Consider the following 20,171-nt stretch of genomic DNA (forward strand, 5'->3'; position numbering starts at 1 on the left):
ACCCAACTTGGAGGTCAATTACTGCTCCCTCTCAGCCCTGGTAAAAGCCAATTAACTTTACCTAGGAAAAGCACTCAGCTGAGATCTCGTTGTGTTGAAGCTGCACACTGCTTAAACCTGAATTAGAATGAACTATTTAAACCGGGGCACCCAGGGAAGAATGTGTTAAGTGTAATTGGGTGAACAGGATGCAATATAGTCAAAATGGTAAAAGCACCAAGTTATAAAACAGCATTGTCAAAAGAATCACAACAATAACATAATTTTAAAATCTTTGTTGCATAGCCTGAAAAATCAGTAATTAGGTATTGCTGATGGAGCGATACCAATTTCAAATTTCACGCACATTTATGCTACATTAGCATTTCAGTTGTCACTATTCATTTTGCATACAGTACTCTTCCCTGAGTTTGTATCATTGCCCTAAACATATAAGTAAGGAATACAGATATTGGAGCTAGGGTAGCCTTTTCTATTTAACCAAATGGATGGAAGGCTAAGGTGGTGTTACAAATAGAATCAAAACATTACATTAAGATCACAAATGCGTGAGGATTTTAATACCAAGAGTTCAGTCCAGAATAATCACAACTGTCAAATTTTGGTTAATAACAAGTCGGTGAAATACCACTACAACAAAGGAAATGCTGCTGGTGATTCATGAATTTATGTCTTTTCAATCAGCAACCCGTGTAGATAAAGATATATCTCATAATTCATTCACAGCCAACCCCAGCATCGCCCACCCAATTTTAAATGGCCACTGCTGTTATTGAATGGAACAGTGTTCAGTTGAACAGCTCTATAGGACTTCAGTTAAGCTACATTTCGAGTATTGAGTGTAGTTCTGGTCGCCCCATTACAGGAAAGATGTGGAGGCTTTGGAGAGGGTGCAGAGGAGGTTTACCAGAATGCTGCCTCGGATAAAGGGTTTCAGCTACAGGATTGGATATACTTGGATTGTTTTGTCTAGAATGTCGGAGGTTGAGGGGAGATTTGATCAAAGTATATAAAATTATGAGAGGCATAGGTAACATAAATAATTAGAACCTTTCTCCCCTAGGTTGGAAATGTTCAATGCTAGAGGGCATAGCTATAAGGTGAGAGCGGAAAAGTTTAATGGGGATGTGCAGGGCACGATTTTGTACACAGAGAGTGTTGAGTAACTGGGATGTAGTGCCATGGTTGAGGCATATATTATTGTGGTGTTTAAGAGCCTTTGGATAGGCACATGGAAGTGCAGGGAATAGAGGGATATGCAGACGAGATCAGTTTAACTTAGCAGCATGTTCAACAAACATTGTGGACTGATGGGCTGGATCCTATGCTCCTGTGCTGTATTGTTCTATTGTTATTTAGTGCTACCCTCATACTCTTGACCACAAAGTGCTATCTCCAGCAAATAACTAGGAGAAATTCTAACACGTTTGGTATTGTGGAGACACAAGAAACTGCAGATGCTGGAAGTTTAAACAAAAGATAAAGTGCTGAAGGAACTCAGTGCATCTGGCGGCATCGATAGAGGGAATGGACAGCCAACATTTCGGGGAGGCCGTGGAAAGAGGGTGAAGTATTGAAATTGGAGATTTCAATGCTCATAGCATCAGATTGTAAGATATCCAAGTGGAATATGAGGCGTGTTCAATTTGTGTGTGGCCTCACTCTGGCAATGAAGGAAGACATGAAAAATGAGATCAAAATGGGAATGGGAAAGGGAATTAAAATGCATCGCAAAGAGAAGCTCCATCAAGCCTTGGCGGACAGAGTGCAAGTGTGAAGCAAAACCATTGCCTAATCTATGCTTGGTCTCGCCGATTGGAAAAGGTGCATGTGAACCCCTCTACCTAATGTGGAAGGAATGCTGGAGTTCCTCGATGGAAGTGAGAGAGCAAGTGAAGGGACCAGTGTTGCATCTTCTGCGGTTGCTGGCAGAAGTGCATGGGAAGGGGGCGGTTTGGGTAGGAAAGGATGAGTGAACCAAGGAGTCGCTGAGCGAGTGGTCTCTAAGGAAAGCCAAAAGGGGTGCAGATGGGAAGACAAGACTGGTGGTGGGTTCACGTAAGTGTGGCGGAAATGTCAGAGAATGGTGTGTTGGATGCGGAGGCTGGTGGGATGAAAGGTGAGGATCAGCGGAACCTTGTTCTGTCTGTGGTGGAAACGGGAGCAGACTGGAAGGTATAGGAGACATGGATGAAGACTGTATCCACAACAGCAGAGGGAAACCATAATTACTAAAGGAAGAGGACATTTTGGATTTCCTAGAATGAAAAACATCTTCTTGGGAGCAGATGTGGCGGAGACAGAGAAATTGAGAATAAGAAATGACGTTCTTGCAAGAGCCAGGCTGGAAGGAACCTTTGATCTTTTAAACCAAACTTTGCCACATTGGACCATATAGAATGTCATCCTGTTATTAGGCGTTCCTCTCTGGTTTAGTGGGTTCAGGTGTGTCCAATGTGAGAAGTAGAGACTCTTCCATAAAACGGAGCAGAAGGCACCTGACAGAGCAGGCAGCCGGGTGGTTAGTGAGGTGGTTTGCTCCTTCCACTACATAGACTGGGGCTCTGCGCTCTTTGTCCACGTTGAGTAGTTTGTGTTTCGTCTGTAGTGGAGGGGAGTGAGAGCAGAACTGTGGGTTTGTGAGTTTGGTGCCAGGTCTGGGGCATCGCCTCAGCGCAGAGGGAGAAGAGGGAAGAGACTGGAGACCTAAGACTTTTGCCTCCATCACAGTGAGGAGATGCTGGGTGGACTCACTGTGGTGGATGTTAATATGTGTTTATTGTTGCTTTTTATTGTATTGTATTGTATGTATGACTGCTTCAATTTCGTTCAGACTTCGGTCTGAATGACAATAAAGGCTATCTAATCTAATCTAATCTAATCTAAATCTTCAAACACCTTCTTCCAAAATTAACCAAATACATGCTGGCATATTGAAAGCATCTTATCATTGATGTTTATGTGGGATTTATTATAAAGTTTTGGTTAGGCTGCATTTGGAATATTGTGCACAGTTCTGATTGCCCCATTATAGGAACGATATGGAGACTTTGGAGAGGGTGCAGAGGAGGTTTACCAGAATGATGCCTGGATTAGGGTTTTTTTCCATGTCGCCTCCCCCGTGGCCTAACAGCAAGGAACGGCGGGGCCTTTCCCGGAGACGTGCCTGGGGCTTCAGCGGCGGGCGCAGCGTGGACTCTCGGTGTGGAGCGGGCGAGCCCTCGCTGGAGCTCGCCGGAGGGGTGCGCTCCGTTTCGCTGGCCCGAAGCAGCCGGCAGTCTGAAGTCGCGGTCTGCAGAGCTCAAACTGGCGCGGCGTCCGCAGCCTGGGATCCCTCGTGGGGGACCCGGGGGGAAGAAGAAGCTCCGAATGCCGGCCCGCGGCCTACTTCTATCGCGGGCGTGGCATGGACTTACCATCACCCCTGGAGGGGAGCTCCGACCGCCGGCCCTGCGGTCTGCGGTGCTTCTGGCTGCGGCGCGGCGGGGACTTTAAATCTTCGACCGCCGGCCTGCGGCCTACACCAACCTAAAGCCGCGGTCTCCGGTGGGGAAGAGCCGACTCTGGACTTACCTGGACTTTTACCTCCCTGCACATCTGGACGCCCGCAGCGATGGCTGCGGAGGGTTGAGGTCCCGACCACAGGGGAAAATGGAGGAGGACTGGCCAATTTTGTGCCTTCCACCACAGTGATGAATGCTGTGGTGGATGTTTGTGTTACATTTTTATTGTGTGTTCTTTATCATTGTACCGCTGCTGGCAAATTCATTTCACTTATGTACAATGTGACGAATAAAACCGTATTGTATTGTATTGTATTGTATTAGCTACAGGGAGATGATTGACAGACATGGATTGTTTTCCCTGGAACGGGGTTGCAGGTAGACCTGATAGAACTATATAAAAATTTGAGAGGCATAAATAAAGTAGATAGTCAGAATATTTTTCTCGGGATGGAATATATCAAATACTAGAGGGCATAGGCGAGAGCAGCAAAGTTTAAAAGAGATGTACGGGGCAGGTTTTTTCACACAGAGGGTGATGAATGCCTGGAACTTGCCGCAGGGGTTGGTGGTTGAAGCAAGGGTCAAAGTGACGCTGACCACTGCTAAAGTTAGTTGCCCAACTTTATTTAAGGAAATCTAAATAAAACATGTTGAATGATTATTCTCACTTGGATTAAGACTGTTGATATTTAATCTTTAGTAGTTTTTTTTATCTTTCATAATATCAAATATATCATCACTATAAACCATAATTAAATTCCAACCCTTTCTTTTCAGATACTAAGCAATTTTATTTTTAGAATAATTACCCATGGTAAATGGAAAGAATGGGTTTGATGAGTGAAGTGTTCTTTTTTTCATCCCATTCTTATCTTCGATGCACTCCCACACACTTACACCAGCAGCACGCATCATCAAAACCGCCCAACCAAAAACAATCCAAACGTTCGGATTTACAAATTAATCTGACAACTCTATATCTCATTAGTTAGTTAGTCGCACAGATCACAGGGCCAATTAATTTCATTATACAAATAAAAAATGAGTGCTACTATTTGCAAAAAGTTAATTAATCTTGAGAGAAATGACAAGCCATAGGCAAAAGTATAAGAAAATTAAACTGTGAAATATTGCTCCTTCGTAGTCTAATGAAAATGTCCAGGATCTTGCAATACAAGTTATTTTTCAACCAATTGTTCACGCAGATGAGATCTCAATAGCCTCAAATGCATGGAAATCATTATGTTTTTAATATTCATTTGTGGGAGAAAGGCTGCCTTTAGTTCAATGCAAACTGCTGTTTAAAGTTCAAGGGAGAAAAATGAGGCAAGTAGATACGGTACAATGCATGAAGAAAAAACAATCATTCAATTTTCATAACTGAAAAGATGATAGAACAGGAATGCATTTTTTATTTGTTCGAGAGGAAATGTTGGAAAGGGAAAGCACACACCATGAAATTATAGGATACTTTCAAACAAGAGAGGCTTCTTTTTGCAGCAATACATAGAAGTACCTACTAGAGAAGGAGCGGTGCTGGACCTCCTGTTAGGAAATGAGACGGGTCAGGTGGCAGAGGTATGCGTTGGGGAACAGTTCGGGACCAGTGATCACAATACCATTAGTTTCAATATAATTATGGAGAGGGTCAGAACCGGACCTAGGGTTGTGATTTTTGATTGGAGAAAGGCTAACTTTGAGGAGATGCGAAAGGAGTAAATTGGAACATTTTGTTTTATGGGAAAGATGTGGAAGAGAAATGGAGTACATTTAAAGGTGAAATTTTAAGAGTACAGAATCTTTATGTCCCTGTTCGATTGAAAGGAAATAGTAAAAATCGGAAAGAGCCATGGTTTTCAAGGGAAATTGGACACTTGGTTCGGAAAAAGAGGGAGATCTACAATAATTATAGGCAGCATGGAGTAAATGAGGTGCTTGAGGAGTATAAAGAATGTAAAAAGAATCTTAAGAAAGAAATTAGAAAAGCTAAAAGAAGATATGAGGATGCTTTGGCAAGTAAGGTGAAAGTAAACCCAAAGGGTTTCTACAGCTATATTAATAGCAAAAGGATAACGAGGGATAAAATTAGTCCATTAGAGAGTCAGAGTGGACAGCTATCTGCAGAGCCAAAAGAGATGGGGGAGATATTGAACAATTTATTTTCTTCGGTATTCACCAAGGAGAAGGATATTGAATTATGTGAGGTAAGGGAAACAAGTAGAGTAGCTATGGAAACTATGAGATTCAAAGAAGAGGAAGTGTTGACACTTTTGAGAAATATAAAAGTGGATAAGTCTCCAGGTCCGGACAGGATATTCCCTAGGACATTGAGGGAAGTTAGTGTAGAAATAGCAGGGGCTATGACAGAAATATTTCAAATGTCATTAGAAACGGGAATAGTGCCGGAGGATTGGCGTACTGCGCATGTTGTTCCATTGTTTAAAAAGGGGTCTAAGAGTAAACCTAGCAATTATTGTCAAGTCAAACTGAAATGAAATAACAGGTGCAGAGAAATGCTACAATTGAAATCACGAGACAGTGATTAAAGTGGGCGGAACCCCAGCCTGCCGAGTTCTGCCCGGGGGTCAAAAGGGCACAGAGCACCAGAAGCCAGTGAAGGAGAGACAAGAAACTTACGAGCAGAGAACTTGAACAGTAAATCAAAAAGACTGTCCAAAAAGACTGCCGCGAGAGCCAGAAAAGGCAAGCAGGACTGATTTTCTACAGACCCGATTGGCAGCCGGTAAGGACTGAACTCTAAATGGACTGAGTCGAAGACTGCAGCCCCAGAGACTCTGTTTAACCATTTAAAAGCTGAGAAACTTGTCTGGCTAACGTGTTGATATTGGTGGTGTTTGTTAACCAAGATGACAGGGTGATGATAATGTTTGTTGCCTATGTAAAGTGCATATGTTAAAGACCAAAACTGTTAAAGACCAAAACTGTTAAAGACCAAAGCTGTTAAAGACCAAAACTGTTAAAGACCAAAACTGTTAAAGACCAAAACTGTTAAAGACCAAAACTGATAAAGACCAAAAATGGTAAAGACTAAAACTGCTAAGGACTAATCTGCCAAAATAAAAGAAGGAGAAAATAAAAAAAAGGTGGAAAAGAAGTGTTTGGTCTGAGTGAATCCAGTTCATCATTTCGGGGTAGATAAATCAAATCCCTTTCAAGCGGGGAAACTGCAAAAACATTAGAAGACTTGACAATTATAGACCTGTTAGTTTGACGTCAGTGGTGGGCAAATTAATGGAAAGGATACTTAGAGATAATATATATAAGCATCTGGATAAACAGGGTCTGATTAGGAACAGTCAACATGGATTTGTGCCTGGAAGGTCATGTTTGACTAATCTTCTTGAATTTTTTGAAGAGGTTACTCGGGAAATTGATGAGGGTAAAGCAGTGGATGTTGTATATATGGACTTCAGTAAGGCCTTTGACAAGGTTTCTCATGGAAGGTTGGTTAAGAAGGTTCAATGGTTGGGTATTAATGGTGGAGTAGCAAGATGGATTCAACAGTGGCTGAATGAGAGATGCCAGAGAGTAATGGTGGATGGTTGGTTGTCAGGTTGGAGGCCAGTGACTAGTGGGGTGCCACAGGGATCTGTGTTGGGTCCACTGTTGTTTGTCATGTACATCAATGATCTGGATGATGGTGTGGTAAATTGGATTAGTAAGTATGCAGATGATACTAAGATAGGTGGGGTTGTGGATAATGAAGTAGATTTTCAAAGTCTACAGAGAGATTTATGCCAGTTGGAAGAGTGGGCTGAAAGATGGCAGATGGAGTTTAATGCTGATAAGTGTGAGGTGCTACATCTTGGCAGGACAAATCAAAATAGGACGTACATAATAAATGGTAGGGAATTGAAGAATGCAGGTGAACAGAGGGATCTGGGAATAACTGTGCACAGTTCCCTGAAAGTGGAATCTCATGTAGATAGGGTGGTAAAGAAAGATTTTGGTGTGCTGGCCTTTATAAATCAGAGCATTGAGTATAGAAGTTGGGATGTAATGTTAAAATTGTACAAGGCATTGGTGAGGCCAATTCTGGAGTATGGGGTACAATTTTGGTCGCCTAATTATTAGAAGGATGTCAACAAAATAGAGAGAGTACAGAGGAGATTTACTAGAATGTTGCCTGGGTTTCAGCAACTAAGTTACAGAGAAAGGTTGAACAAGTTAGGGCTTTATTCTTTGGAGCGCAGAAGGTTAAGGGGGGACTTGATAGAGGTCTTTAAAATGATGAGAGGGATAGACCGAGTTGACGTGGATAAGCTTTTCCCACTGAGAGTAGGGAAGATTCAAACAAGGGGACATGACTTGAGAATTAAGGGACAGAAGTTTAGGGGTAACATGAGGGGGAACTTCTTTACTCAGAGAGTGGTGGCTGTGTGGAATGAGCTTCCAGTGAAGGTGGTGGAGGCAGGTTCGTTTTTATCATTTAAAAATAAATTGGATAGTTATATGGACGGGAAAGGAATGGAGGGTTATGGTCTGAGCGCAGGCATATGGGACTAGGGGAGAATACGTGTTCGGCACGGACTAGAAGGGTCGAGATGGCCTGTTTCCGTGCTGTAATTGTTATATGGTTATATGGTTATATGGTTAAGATCCATTTTGGCTCAAGCTTCATAGATAGCTACTGTCTATGCAGAAAAGGTTGGAAATGCATAGACAGGAAACTAAAGTTACAGGACGCATCTAGAATCAATTATAGATAATCAACCAAGCAAGCAACATGCAGACACAAGAGACTGCAAATGCTGGAATCTTGAGCAAAAAACAAACTCCTGGAGGAACTCAGCTTGTCAGGCAGCACCTGAAAAGGAAATGGACAGACAATGTTTCAGGTTGGGTCCCGACTGAAAACATCATCTGCCCATTTCCTGCACAGATAATGCCAGACCCATTGAGTTCCTGCAGAAGTTTGTTGTTTGCTCAAACATAAAACATAATGGAGATGTAAAACAAAGATAATGAATTGTAAGAGTGAAAGAAGAAAAAAAATGCAGGGTACTCAAAAGGCAAGTAACAGGATTTGTAAACACAAACACGGATGACATCGATTTTGAGCTGGGTTAGGAGAAATTAGAGAGAAGATAAATCTTTCATGAAGGATGAAAGAAAAGTGTAGCTGATAAATTAGTAATTCGTATCTGTGTTCACAGAGATAGAGGAACATAATAGGTACAGGGTACATGAGAATAGAATGGCACTGCACAAATCAGAGGAGCAGGTAAATGTGGTTTACGGGCCTTCAGTATAACATTAAATGTGGACAAACGTACAGGTCACTTTAAGGTCAATATTACTCTTGGTAGAATCATTAATTATTAAGGATAGCCTGCATGGATTTGCAAAAGACATGCCATGAGTAATAGCATTCTTTCATCAAGGAAAATGGGATTGAGAAAGGAAATATGATGGATGCTACGAAATTAGAACTGATGCTGTTACTAAAATGAAGGTAGAGGGTATTAACGGGAAATATTGAATGGACCATGACAATAGGTGCAGGAGTAGGCCATTTTGCCCCATTGAGCCAGCACCACCATTCACTGTGATCATGGCTGATCATCCACAATCAGTACCCCGTTCCTGCCTTCTCCCCATATCCCTTGACTCCGCTATCTTTAAGAACTCTATCTAACTCTCTCTTGAAAGCATCCAGAGAATCGGCCTCCACTGCGTTCCACAGATTCACAACTCTCTGGGTGAAAATGATTTTCCTCATCTCCGTTCTAAATGGCCTACCCCTTATTCTTAAACTGTGGCCCCTGGTTCTGCACTCCCTCAAACATCGGGAACACGTTTCCTGCCTCTAGCGTGTCCAATCCCTTAATAATCTTATATGTTTCAATAAGATACCCTCTCATCCTTCTATTATTTATTGTCCATTATTTCACACACAAACATGGACACATACATAAGGAGGCCAAAAATAACGAGCCACTTACTGTACAAGGATCAATAGGATCACTTGGAAGCCTGCCATCACAATGAAGCTAAATCCAGGCAAAGTTGAGAGTGTTTGAGGATAAAGTGTATCAAATGCAGTTGCTCCAATTATAACACAGATTGTTTCGAGAGAAGCCAAACAAGAAAACATCGCACCTATTCATAAAAGAAAATAACTATGGTGACCAATATTAGATCACAATCAAAACTACCAGACAAACCCAGTTGCAGCTAAAATATCACAAATCTCTAACCTGTTTTACATTACTATTTGACCACCTAGCCCAATAAGTCCCATCCCCTTGTTTATTTCCTTGTAGCCTAGTTCCTCTCACTTGCCTGTCAACTTGCCCTGCAATGTGTCTTGCCACCCACCTACACTAGAGGCAGTTTACCGTGGCCAATTAATCTACCAGCAGGTGTTTGGGATGTGGGAGAAACCCAGAGGAAGTCATACATCCACTGGGAAAACATGCAAACCCCACACAGACAGTGCCCGACATTGGGACCGAACCTGGGTAAATACACTGAATCTGGGTTATTGAAGCTGAAAAACAGTAGCTCCGCTACACCACAGCCACTGCTACAGACCAAATGCACAAATATATTTGGAAGTTATAGGTAGAACAGAAGAATTGGAATACAAAATATTGACAAAAAAGAGACATTTTCTTTAACTTAACTTTTGATATCTAAATGATCATTGACCTATTTTTCAAGCCAAACAGCCTCAGCCTAAAAGGGAGCAAGGCTCCAGAGGAGTGGTGATTTTGGAGCAGCCATTTTGAGAGGGGCTGTTGTGAGATTGAAGTGCTGTTGGTAGATCCTGCTGCTAAAGTACAATATCAGAGTAACCAAATGAGGCAGCGGTAAGAATAAGAGCACTTGGCAGCACCATGGAGAATAGGGTGTGAAAGAGGTGATTGGTTCAGGAGTCAGACAGCAATGGGGAGGAAGCTGTTCATAAGACCGGATATCTGAGTTTAAGCTCCAGTATATCAATTTTGGCACACACATGGTGGACCAAAGGACCTGTTCCTGTGCTGTTCTGTTCCATGAAACCAGAGTACCTGGGAAAAACTAACTGTGGTCCCAGGGGGGAAATGTAAAGTTGACACAGAAAGCACTCAAGGTCAGGATTAAGCCCAGGTATCTGGCTCAGTTAGGCCGCAACTCTACCAGCTGCACCACAGTGGTGTCCACTTTCTCTTTTGTTTCAGATTTCTAGCATCTGCTGCTGTTTTCTTTCTTTTTTAAATGGATTAGATGCAGGAAATCAGAATATAAAGTAAAATTGCTGAAAAAATCTATGGAGAGAGAAATAGCATTGCAGCATAACAAATTTCCAGTTCGAAACCAAAGGCCTGTTTCTCTCTCCACAGCTGCAGCTGACCAGCTGAGTGTTTCAAGCAATTTTGCCCTTATTTTAGTGTCTGTTTCTAGTTTGGTGAAAAATAGTCCGTTAAATCTTTGGATAGAGTAACAAAACATCTTAGGATCTTTTCTTCATGAATTAGCAAACTCCCTAGAAAACAACCAACTTTTATGCTTTCCAGTTAAGTGCATTATTCCAAATAAATATATAGAACTGATGACTGGAAATCAAAGTGAAGCATCACTAACTCTCCATACAACTGACTAAGATACTGAGTATTTCCAGCATTTCCTGTTTTCATTTCAGAATGAAGCTCATCCCACTTTCACGACCTAATTCACGACCTTTGCCGAGATTGCCCTTGACTCATACTCGCAGCATGGTCGCCACAAGGTCGTAGGTAGGTCGTAGCAGGTTGTGATGCTAGTCGTAGGTACTCGTGACATCAAGTAGGTCGCCGTGTTTTTTCTAACCTGATAAAAAATGTCCACGAGTTAAAAAAAAGGTCGGCATGGAAAAAATCGATACTTTTTAGGTCGTAGGTAGGTCGTAGTAGGTCGTAATGCTGGTCGTAGGTTGTCGTAGGTGGTCGGAGGCAGTCGAAGGTAAGAGCTCCGGGGTGAAAAAAAGGTTGTTTAAACAGCAGAACGTCACCTCTGTCACTCCTAGGCATGTTCATTCATAGCTGGAGAGTTTTTTGGAGAGGAGTCTTGTGTTTTAGAGATGGCACCAAAAAGGCAACAGCGCAGGGGGAGGGCACAACACTAAAAACAAACGGCCATGCAGGTGTTGCCCACCCAAGAGGAGGAGTGGCAGGAGGTGATGCCACAGGAGGTGATAGTGCAGGAGGAGGTAGCCCTGCATGAGAGACCCCTGGAGGAGGAGACCAGGGTGGTAGTATATGTCCCCACCACCACCCCATCCTTCACTGCCTCATTTGAAGGCACCAAGCAGCCCTTTCTCCTGTGTCTGACACAGCATCAGAGGCAGATGCCCCATTAGTGGTGAGGGAGGGCTGGAGGAAGGTTGTGCCCTACACCTTCACCAGGCAGCAGGAGGGGGACCTTGAGGAATGGTTCCAGCAGAATGCCATCCTGTACGAAAAGGAAAATGAGGGGTACAGGGACAGGGACCAGAATGGCATGCTTGCCATCCACTGCCCCACATGTGTGCTTAAAGTTCCATCTTTTAGCAAAGCCCAGTGCCACTCTCTTCCAGTCATCTGGTGTACTGGGACAGTCCATCACATCATCTCCATTCACCCATTGAGACCTCTTCTTGTGCTTCCTCGTCACCCTTGCTCTTCCCCTTCTGCCTTTCTTAAAAGGCTGTTGAAGCAAAAGGGCTACTGCAAACAGCAGTAATACATACATGGTCGAAGCCAGTCTTCAACATAGTCGAAGGAGGTCGAAGGATGTCTTCTTCATTGTCGTGGGAGGTCTTCAACATAGTCGTAGGAGGCCGTAGATTTTTTTTAAAGTCGTTTAAAGTCGGCAGAGGTCACGGATTAGGTTGTGAAAGTGGGTTAGGGGCTTTACAGCATCTACAATTTTTGAAATGGTTTTACTTTATTTGTGTGCTCATAACAAGAGTGAGCAAACATGCCTGCAGTACCATTTATTCCTAGCATAACAGAAAGTAATCATCCATGTCTTTGTTAGAGTTGCTTTATAAGATTTATAAGAAAATATTGACCACTCGTCCAATTTTTAGTGTTATAATATTAAAGGAGTCAGATTAAGTTCACATTTCAAAACATTTGTAATGAAAGCAAATCAAATTGAATTATAATAAAATCATTAAACGTAATTATTTTGTAAGCAAAATTGCAATATTGACCTTGTTCATTTTGTTCCACAATACGTGATGCCACAGAATGAAGTACTGGTCCGGAGAATCCAGAGAGACTATTCATTATGGCACCTGAAAGATTAATATTTCAAAAACACAATCAATGTATTTTGTTCATTAAGAAATGCAGATTAATTTTGCTTCTTCCTATGCAGATGACTAGAGGAGGGTTGAGCAGTTTGAAATGTTAAAATATTGCATTTATATCACACTTTTAGACTTCATTTCTGCATTGCTGCAGTATTATGCACATACTTTTCAGTCAAAATTTCTGAAAGTGTAAAACATGAATCTGCGACAATACTGCACATTTAACATATGCCATTGAGGACTATATGTGACCTGTATGCTCTACTGTACAATAATGAAATGCAGCAGCCAACTTGTATGCAGCTAGATACGTTAATAGATTAACCAAATGATGTATTTTGTTGATACTGAAAGACAAATATTATCCAGGACATCATAGAAAAGTTTCCTGTTCTCCCTCCGTTTTGGCCTGGGGATCTTTTATGCAAAAGGCTCACAGTTGAATATTTCAATCAAAAGACAGATTTCCTGCTCAAAAGCACTCACTCAATATTGCACTGAAACGCTAAATCATCCTAAATTGTACAATGTTCCCTGATGGGGATTTGAACTGAGCTGTTTCTGATTCAAGAGGATTACCAAGGTAAGGCTCCTGTAAACTATCTAATCCAACTCTCACTTTGGGGTTCTTACCTATTGAAAGGGATTAACTGTAATCTATGTCATGGTTTTGATATTTTATAAGATTCCAAGAACGGCACAATGTTCGAACAACAATTTGATCTGTTTACAATCAAGATGGCAAGCAAGCCATCATTGCAGGTATCAGTTTGTTTACTTAGAGTCATACAATGTGGAAACAGGCCCTTCGGCCCAACTTGCCCACGCCGACCATCATGCCCCATCTACTCTAGTCCCACCTTCCCACACTTGCCACATAACCCTCTAAACCTGTCCTATCCGTGTACCTGTCCAAATGTCCCTTAAATGTTTTGACAGCACCTGCCTCAACTACCTCCCCCGCCAGCTGGTTCCATAGAACTTCTTTGTGTAAAATAAGTTACCACTCGGCTTCCTATTGTATCCTTTCCCCCTCGCTTTAAACCTATGTCCTCTGGTTCTCGACTCCTCTACTCTGGGCAAAAGACTCTGCATTTACCTGATCTATTCCTCTCATGATTTTGTACACCTTTATAAGTTCAGCCCTCATCCTCCTGCGCTCCAAGGAATAGAGTCCTAGCTGCCCAACTTTTCCCTGTCACTTAAGCCTTCGAGTCAGGGCAACATCCTTGTAAATCTTCTCTACACTCTTTCCCCCTAAAGTGGCCTCTACCGTATTGGAGGCCTTCAGACTATCTTTAATCGGACGTCACTGGACTTTATCTTGCACTCAACACTATTCCCCTCATCCTCTATCTGTAAACTGTGGACGGCTTGATCGTAATCATATATAGTCGTTCCACTGACTGGATAATACGCCACGAAAAAGCTTTTCACTGTACCTCGGTGCACGTGACAATAAACTGAACTAAACCAATGAATTATACAACTATAACATGACCACCCAACTTCAATATTCAATGCTCTGACTGATGAGGGCCAATGTGCGAAAAAAACTTTTTGACCACCCTATCTACAGAAGACGCCACTTTCAAGAAACCATGTAACTGCACATCACCTAGCACCACGCATGGATTATTCATTTGGCTCCAAAAGGACCCACTCTTTCCCTGGTGACTCCAAAAGAACTAAAATGAAAGAGCCATTTCTCCATTTTCACAAGAGTCCAGGGATTTCACCAGGGGGTTATCCAAGTGAAACCCTAAATACTGGAAATACTTGAGAAAGTCAGGCAGCGGGTGTGGAGAAAGAAATAGAGGTAACTAGACTAAGTGGAACCCATTGGGGCCCATGTTCACACGGGAGGGCTGGTCCCCCAATGCAATATTCCACCTCTCCACCAATTCCAATATCAGTGGCCAGTAGGGGGGGGGGGGGGGGGGGGGGGGAGCTTTCTTGAGTGCTAGTATGGGTGTTGTGGGCTGAAGGCACTTGTTTCCAGATGGCTAGTATGGACATTGTAGGCCAAATGGATTCTTGGGGTGGCAGCTCAGTCACTCAAGCCTGATGTGCTGGCAGCTCACTCATGGCTGGTGGGCTGGCAGTTGACTCATGGCTATTCCTTGAAATTCAATTTCAAGCAGGGTGCAAGGCCACCAAATTCAAATGCAGTTTCCTACCATTTCAAGCAGGGTGCAAGGCCACCAAATTCAAGTGCAGTTTCTTACCACTTCAACCAGGGTGCAAGGCCACCGAATTCAAATGCAGTTTCCGACCACTTCAAGCAGGGTGCAGGGCCACCGAATTCGAGTGCAGTTTCATACCACTTCAAGCAGGGTGCAAGGCCACCGAATTCAAGTGCAGTTTCATACCACTTCAAGTAGGGTGCAAGGCCACCAAATTCAAGTGATTTCATACCATTTCAAGCAGGGTGGAAGGCCACAAAATTCAAATGCAGTTTCATGCCATTTCATGCAGGGTGCAAGGCCACCAAATTCAAATTCAGTTTCATACCATTTCAAGCAGGGTGCAAGGCCACCACATTCAAATGCAGTTTCATACCATTTCAAGCAGGGTGAAACCACCATAAAACCACCATAAACCACAAAACACCACATAAACACCACACTCACAGTTCAGTAGACATTCAGTGTGTTCCGTTGATTCACAGCTCAGACAAAGTCGTGACCTCTCTCTCCCACATCTTGCAGAGACTGAGCCACACCCACACTTCCGGATTTTATAATCCCTCCCCCTCCAAGGGGCATGGCCTTCATGGCGTTATTGACAGGAGAGAGATTCTCAACATTTTTTAAACACTAATAACACTTATATTTTTCATTGATGGGAAGAATCCTCTGCACCTGATAAGCGGAGGGGGACTGAGTAAGATGGCCAAAAATCACAGCCGTAAGTGGTATATTTATCTAAAATCAACATACAGTGCAAACAGGAAGGTGTCATGTTTAGACTTTTAATAATTTGCTGTGCTTTATTTCAAACCAACCACATTTTCAAACCACATTAAGGGCACTCAAGGTCAGTAAAACCACACTCACAGTTTAGTAGACATGTGTTCAATGTTATTCACAGCTCAGACTGAGAGACGTGACCCTCTAGCTCCCCCATCTTGCAGAGACTGACTGAGGCACTCAACACTTACGGGTTTTATAGTCCCTCCGGAAGGGCGTGGCCTTCAGGAGAGAGAATCTCAACATTTTTTAAACACCAATAACTCTTTTATTTTTCATTGATGGGAAAAATCCTCTTGTCCTGCACAGTGGAGGGGAACTCCGAGTAAGATGGCCAAAAATCACAGCCATAAGTGGCAGCGTTCTTTCTAAAATCAATATACAGAACAACAGAAAGTGGTCAAGATCATGCTTTTAGTAATATAGATGTTTCTGGCTGATGACTTTTCATAGACAGTCCTCTTTCACAATGTTGATTAAATTAAATTAGTTGGTTAAATAGGTCATAGGCTGTGCAATATTATATTATCTAATACTTTACAGAAAAGATTTATGTTTTAACTGCACAACTGCGCCTCAGCCTAAATTCAGCGTCCCCACACTGTTAATCCAGGACAAGTTATTGTTATTATTCAGTGATGTGAGCTGGATATTGCTGCCAAGGCCAGCATTTATTATTCACTTGCATTGAACTTAGTTTGAGTGACTTGCTAAGACCTATTTTGAAGGGCAGTTAAATGCCAAGCAACTTGTTCTTTGCTTGAAGCCACAAACATCAGACTGGGTAAATGGAGGCAGATTCCCTTCTCCAAAGGTCATTAGTAAACCGATTGGATTTAGCAAACATTCCATGCTTTTCATGAACAACATAACATAAATTGCTACAACTTTTATTTCAGATTCCTTACATTCCCAGATACCGGGCAAGAAGATTGTCCTATTAACTGGAGGAAGCATGACTAATAAGAGTAATGCACAATTGTAAGCATGAGAGAACATCTACGAGGACAAAATTTATACCATCCAGTGTTTCGCAGCAATCTTAAGTGCATATCCTGCTGATCTAGGTGTAAAATGCTTGAAAGTAATTGCTTTTAACGGTCGATAGAGGAGAGACTGGTCATCTGCTCTAAAGTAATGTCAGATTTACATCAAGAATTTTTAGTTCATTAAGCACATGTCCCTGCATGACAATTCAAGTGTCTGCAACAAATTGGTGAAGCAAAAAGTCCATGCTACTCTGGCTGTACACTGCAGTGTAATCTTTTATTTTAAGGTTCCCCAGACAGGAATGGTGATTTACAAAAATTGCACATCGATAAGATTAGTCCTTCAGTTCATTTCAGGAAATACAATCACCATTTCCATATCATTTCTTCCATGTTCTGAAGGGGAGTCAAATATAAGCACCGTACCACATCTCTGAAAACCACAATCATTTTATTGGTTACCCAAGGAAATTATTCATAGATATTTCCTAGCCGCGATGCTTTATAACTTCATTCTTGGCCTCTATCAGCATACCTTAATGGTGTAACATTACATCTATCACTTGATCAGGTATCTGTCGATTTGCCTTCCCTGACTTTTAACTACTTCAAGTTAATTAAATGCATGAGATCAGGCTCTTAATGCATGTATTACAATACGAAGCTTAAATCGAAATAGGTTAATTATTAGGTTCTGACATATCCCACAGCGCACCATCCAGAACATTAGTGAACAATCAGCATTGCAGACGTAAATTGGATTTAACCAAGATAAATGCAGTATCAGTCTTCAGTTTCAACATCAAGTCCTCTTGGCACAGAATCTATTCCATGCAAAGCTACAGTAAGGAATTACACCTTTTGAAATCCCGGCATGCATCCCATTCTGGCTTTTAACACATTGTTGGTTTTACTTACGAATCTCTGTCTGTGTGTTGTCAGTTGCTGAATTCCCTCACTAAATCTCTCTCCCTTTCCTAAATGTAGGACTCTCCTACCCTTCTTTGACAAAGCTTTCAGTGAGTGACTCCAATATTGGCCTTACATCACCAGGGTTCGATCTTGACTACGGGTGCTGTCTGTACGGAGTTTGTAATTCTTCCCGAGGGCTCCAGTTTCCTCCCGCACTCCAAATACGTACAGGTTTGCACATTTATTTGCTTCGGTAAAGATTGTAACTTGTCCCTAGTGTGTAGTATAGTGCTAGTATATAGTGATCGCTGGTCGATGCGGACTCAGTGGGCTGAAGGGCCTGTTCCCATGCTGCATCTCTAAACTAAACTACATTTCCTTGCATGCTTTGGTATCAAATTGTGTTTGATAATATTCTTGTAAAGTATATATGAATGGTTCACTATGTTAAAGATTCTATAGTGGTGCATGTTGCTTGTTTTCAGAATATCTGCCCCAGATGGGATCCCTCCTAGATTGTTGAGGAAACAGTCGAGACCATAACCACAGATGTAGTTCTTGAAGATCAAAATTAAACAAAAAGACACAAAGCTGGGAATTATAATCCAGTAAAGCTCAAAGTTTACAATGGGTATATGTGGAGTATTATTATGCATATTCTCATCAGTGTTCATTTAAGGAGCGAGTGCCTGGTACTGTTTGTGGATTGAATGTTGACCATGACACCAAAATGCCCTGACCTTCTTCCAAAAGGAGAAAGGGCTTTTTCATGTCCACCAAAACGAGTAAACTGAACCGGGACCCTAATCACCTTCTCTGCAGCACTCCCTTAGTACCTCAGTGAAAGGTTAGCCAACAACATACGCTGAACGCAAAGACCCACAGGCTACCATTCAGCTGTACCAACATTGGACCATGGCTCAAATGAAGACATTTCTAGTTGCAAAAAATGAGTCATGGAATCAAGTGTCTTTGGGATGTGGGTGGAAACCGGAGGACTGAGAGGAAATCCATACATTTACAGGGAGACCCTGGAAACTACACACAGCCAGCATCTGAGGATAAGCTTGACCTGAGTCTCTGGTTCTGTAAATTAGTAGCCCTTGACGAATGATCCAGCCAGTCATCCACTGCTGTTCTCTATACCCCAGCTTCCCCATGCTGTTCAGGTTGCCACACTTACATATGGTAGCCTCCCACTGATAAGCTGAAGGATTGGCTGTCACAAATGTCCTGTGAGGAGATATCATCTGCAAGCAGCAGCTAGACCTCAATGACAGATCTAGTCTTCACAAAGAGGTGGTCAAAAGCATTCAAGCCTGCGATGAACAGATTTTGAGCCTACACAGAATTGAGAGTCATGAGAAATAAGTGGGTAGGTGGAGCAGAAACCAAGTTCAAATCAACCATATCATATTCAACATTGGAGCAGGCTCTTTGAACCCTATGGCCTTCTTTTCTGGGCCTTTACTCACAGGAGTTTAGAAGGATGAGGGGGTCCTCATTGAAGCTTACCAAATAGTGAAAGGTTTGGATAGAGTGAATGTGGAGAGGATGTTACCATTTGTGGGAAAGTCTTGGATCAGAAGCCATGGTTCAGAATAAAAGGACGTTCCTTTAAAAAGGAGAACAGGAGAAATTTCTTTATTCAGAGTGTGGTGCATCTGTGGAATTCATTGCCACAGGCAGCTGTGGAGGCCATGTCAAAAGATATTTTTAAGGTGGAGATTGACAGATTTGTACACCTAGACCAAGTAGAGATAGCAAATTTAGATCCTGGAAATCTCCATTGGTAAACCAGGAAGGCCATTTACAGGATTTATGCAGGATTTCTAAACTTGAGCTGCCAACAGTTCTGCCAAAGACTGCAAGAAATTGTGGATGCAGCTCAGTCCATCGCAGAAACCAGCCTGCTACTTGTCAACTCCACCTACACCTCACATTGCCCCAGGAAAGTAGCTAAGATAATCAACAAACTATCAACACCTAATAATATTCTCCACCTCTCTCCCATCTGCAGAAGATACAAAAGCTTAAAAGCATGTGTCTCCAGATTCAGTAACGGCTTCTTTCCTACTGTTATTAGGCTACACAATGGTCCTCCAGTAAACTTAGTAGCTCTCTTGTTCCCAATCTCTAAACCCACCTCATTGTAGTTCCAGCACTTTTTTTACATGTACTTTCTCTTTAACTGCAATACTGTAGCGCTGTGATGTTATATTCCGCACTCTAGTATTTGTATTTTTGCACTCTCTGTTGTACTTGTGTATGGCTAGATTGTACACATGCACCATATGATTTGACTGGATAGCATGCAAACAACATTTTTCACTGTAACTTGGTACACATGGCAAAAATAAACCAATACCATTACCAATTATTTTGCAACAATTCATTCATTTCATGATCACCATTACTGACACTAACCATTTTATTCCAGGATAGCTTTGTTATTTTTAATCCATTAAATTCATGTACAGTGTGGGAGATTCAGTATTAGTAATGCTGA

The 20,171-nt window shown here is 42.2% G+C and overlaps 1 protein-coding gene across 1 annotated transcript in view; it reads right to left on the reverse strand.

Moving 5' to 3' along the window:
* LOC116976495 (solute carrier family 46 member 3-like) overlaps positions 1–20,171 on the reverse strand; it is a 97,529-nt gene that overhangs the window by 22,161 nt on the left and 55,197 nt on the right. The window contains exons 5-6 of the mRNA XM_033026386.1: positions 12,688–12,771; positions 9,473–9,629 (exon numbers count right to left, since the gene is read on the reverse strand). Coding sequence (XP_032882277.1) covers positions 9,473–9,629; positions 12,688–12,771 — 241 coding nt within the window. The remainder of the gene's footprint in view (positions 1–9,472; positions 9,630–12,687; positions 12,772–20,171) is intronic.

Source organism: Amblyraja radiata, chromosome 8 (genome assembly GCF_010909765.2).
Source record: "Amblyraja radiata isolate CabotCenter1 chromosome 8, sAmbRad1.1.pri, whole genome shotgun sequence".
Taxonomy (NCBI): Eukaryota; Metazoa; Chordata; class Chondrichthyes; order Rajiformes; family Rajidae; genus Amblyraja; species Amblyraja radiata.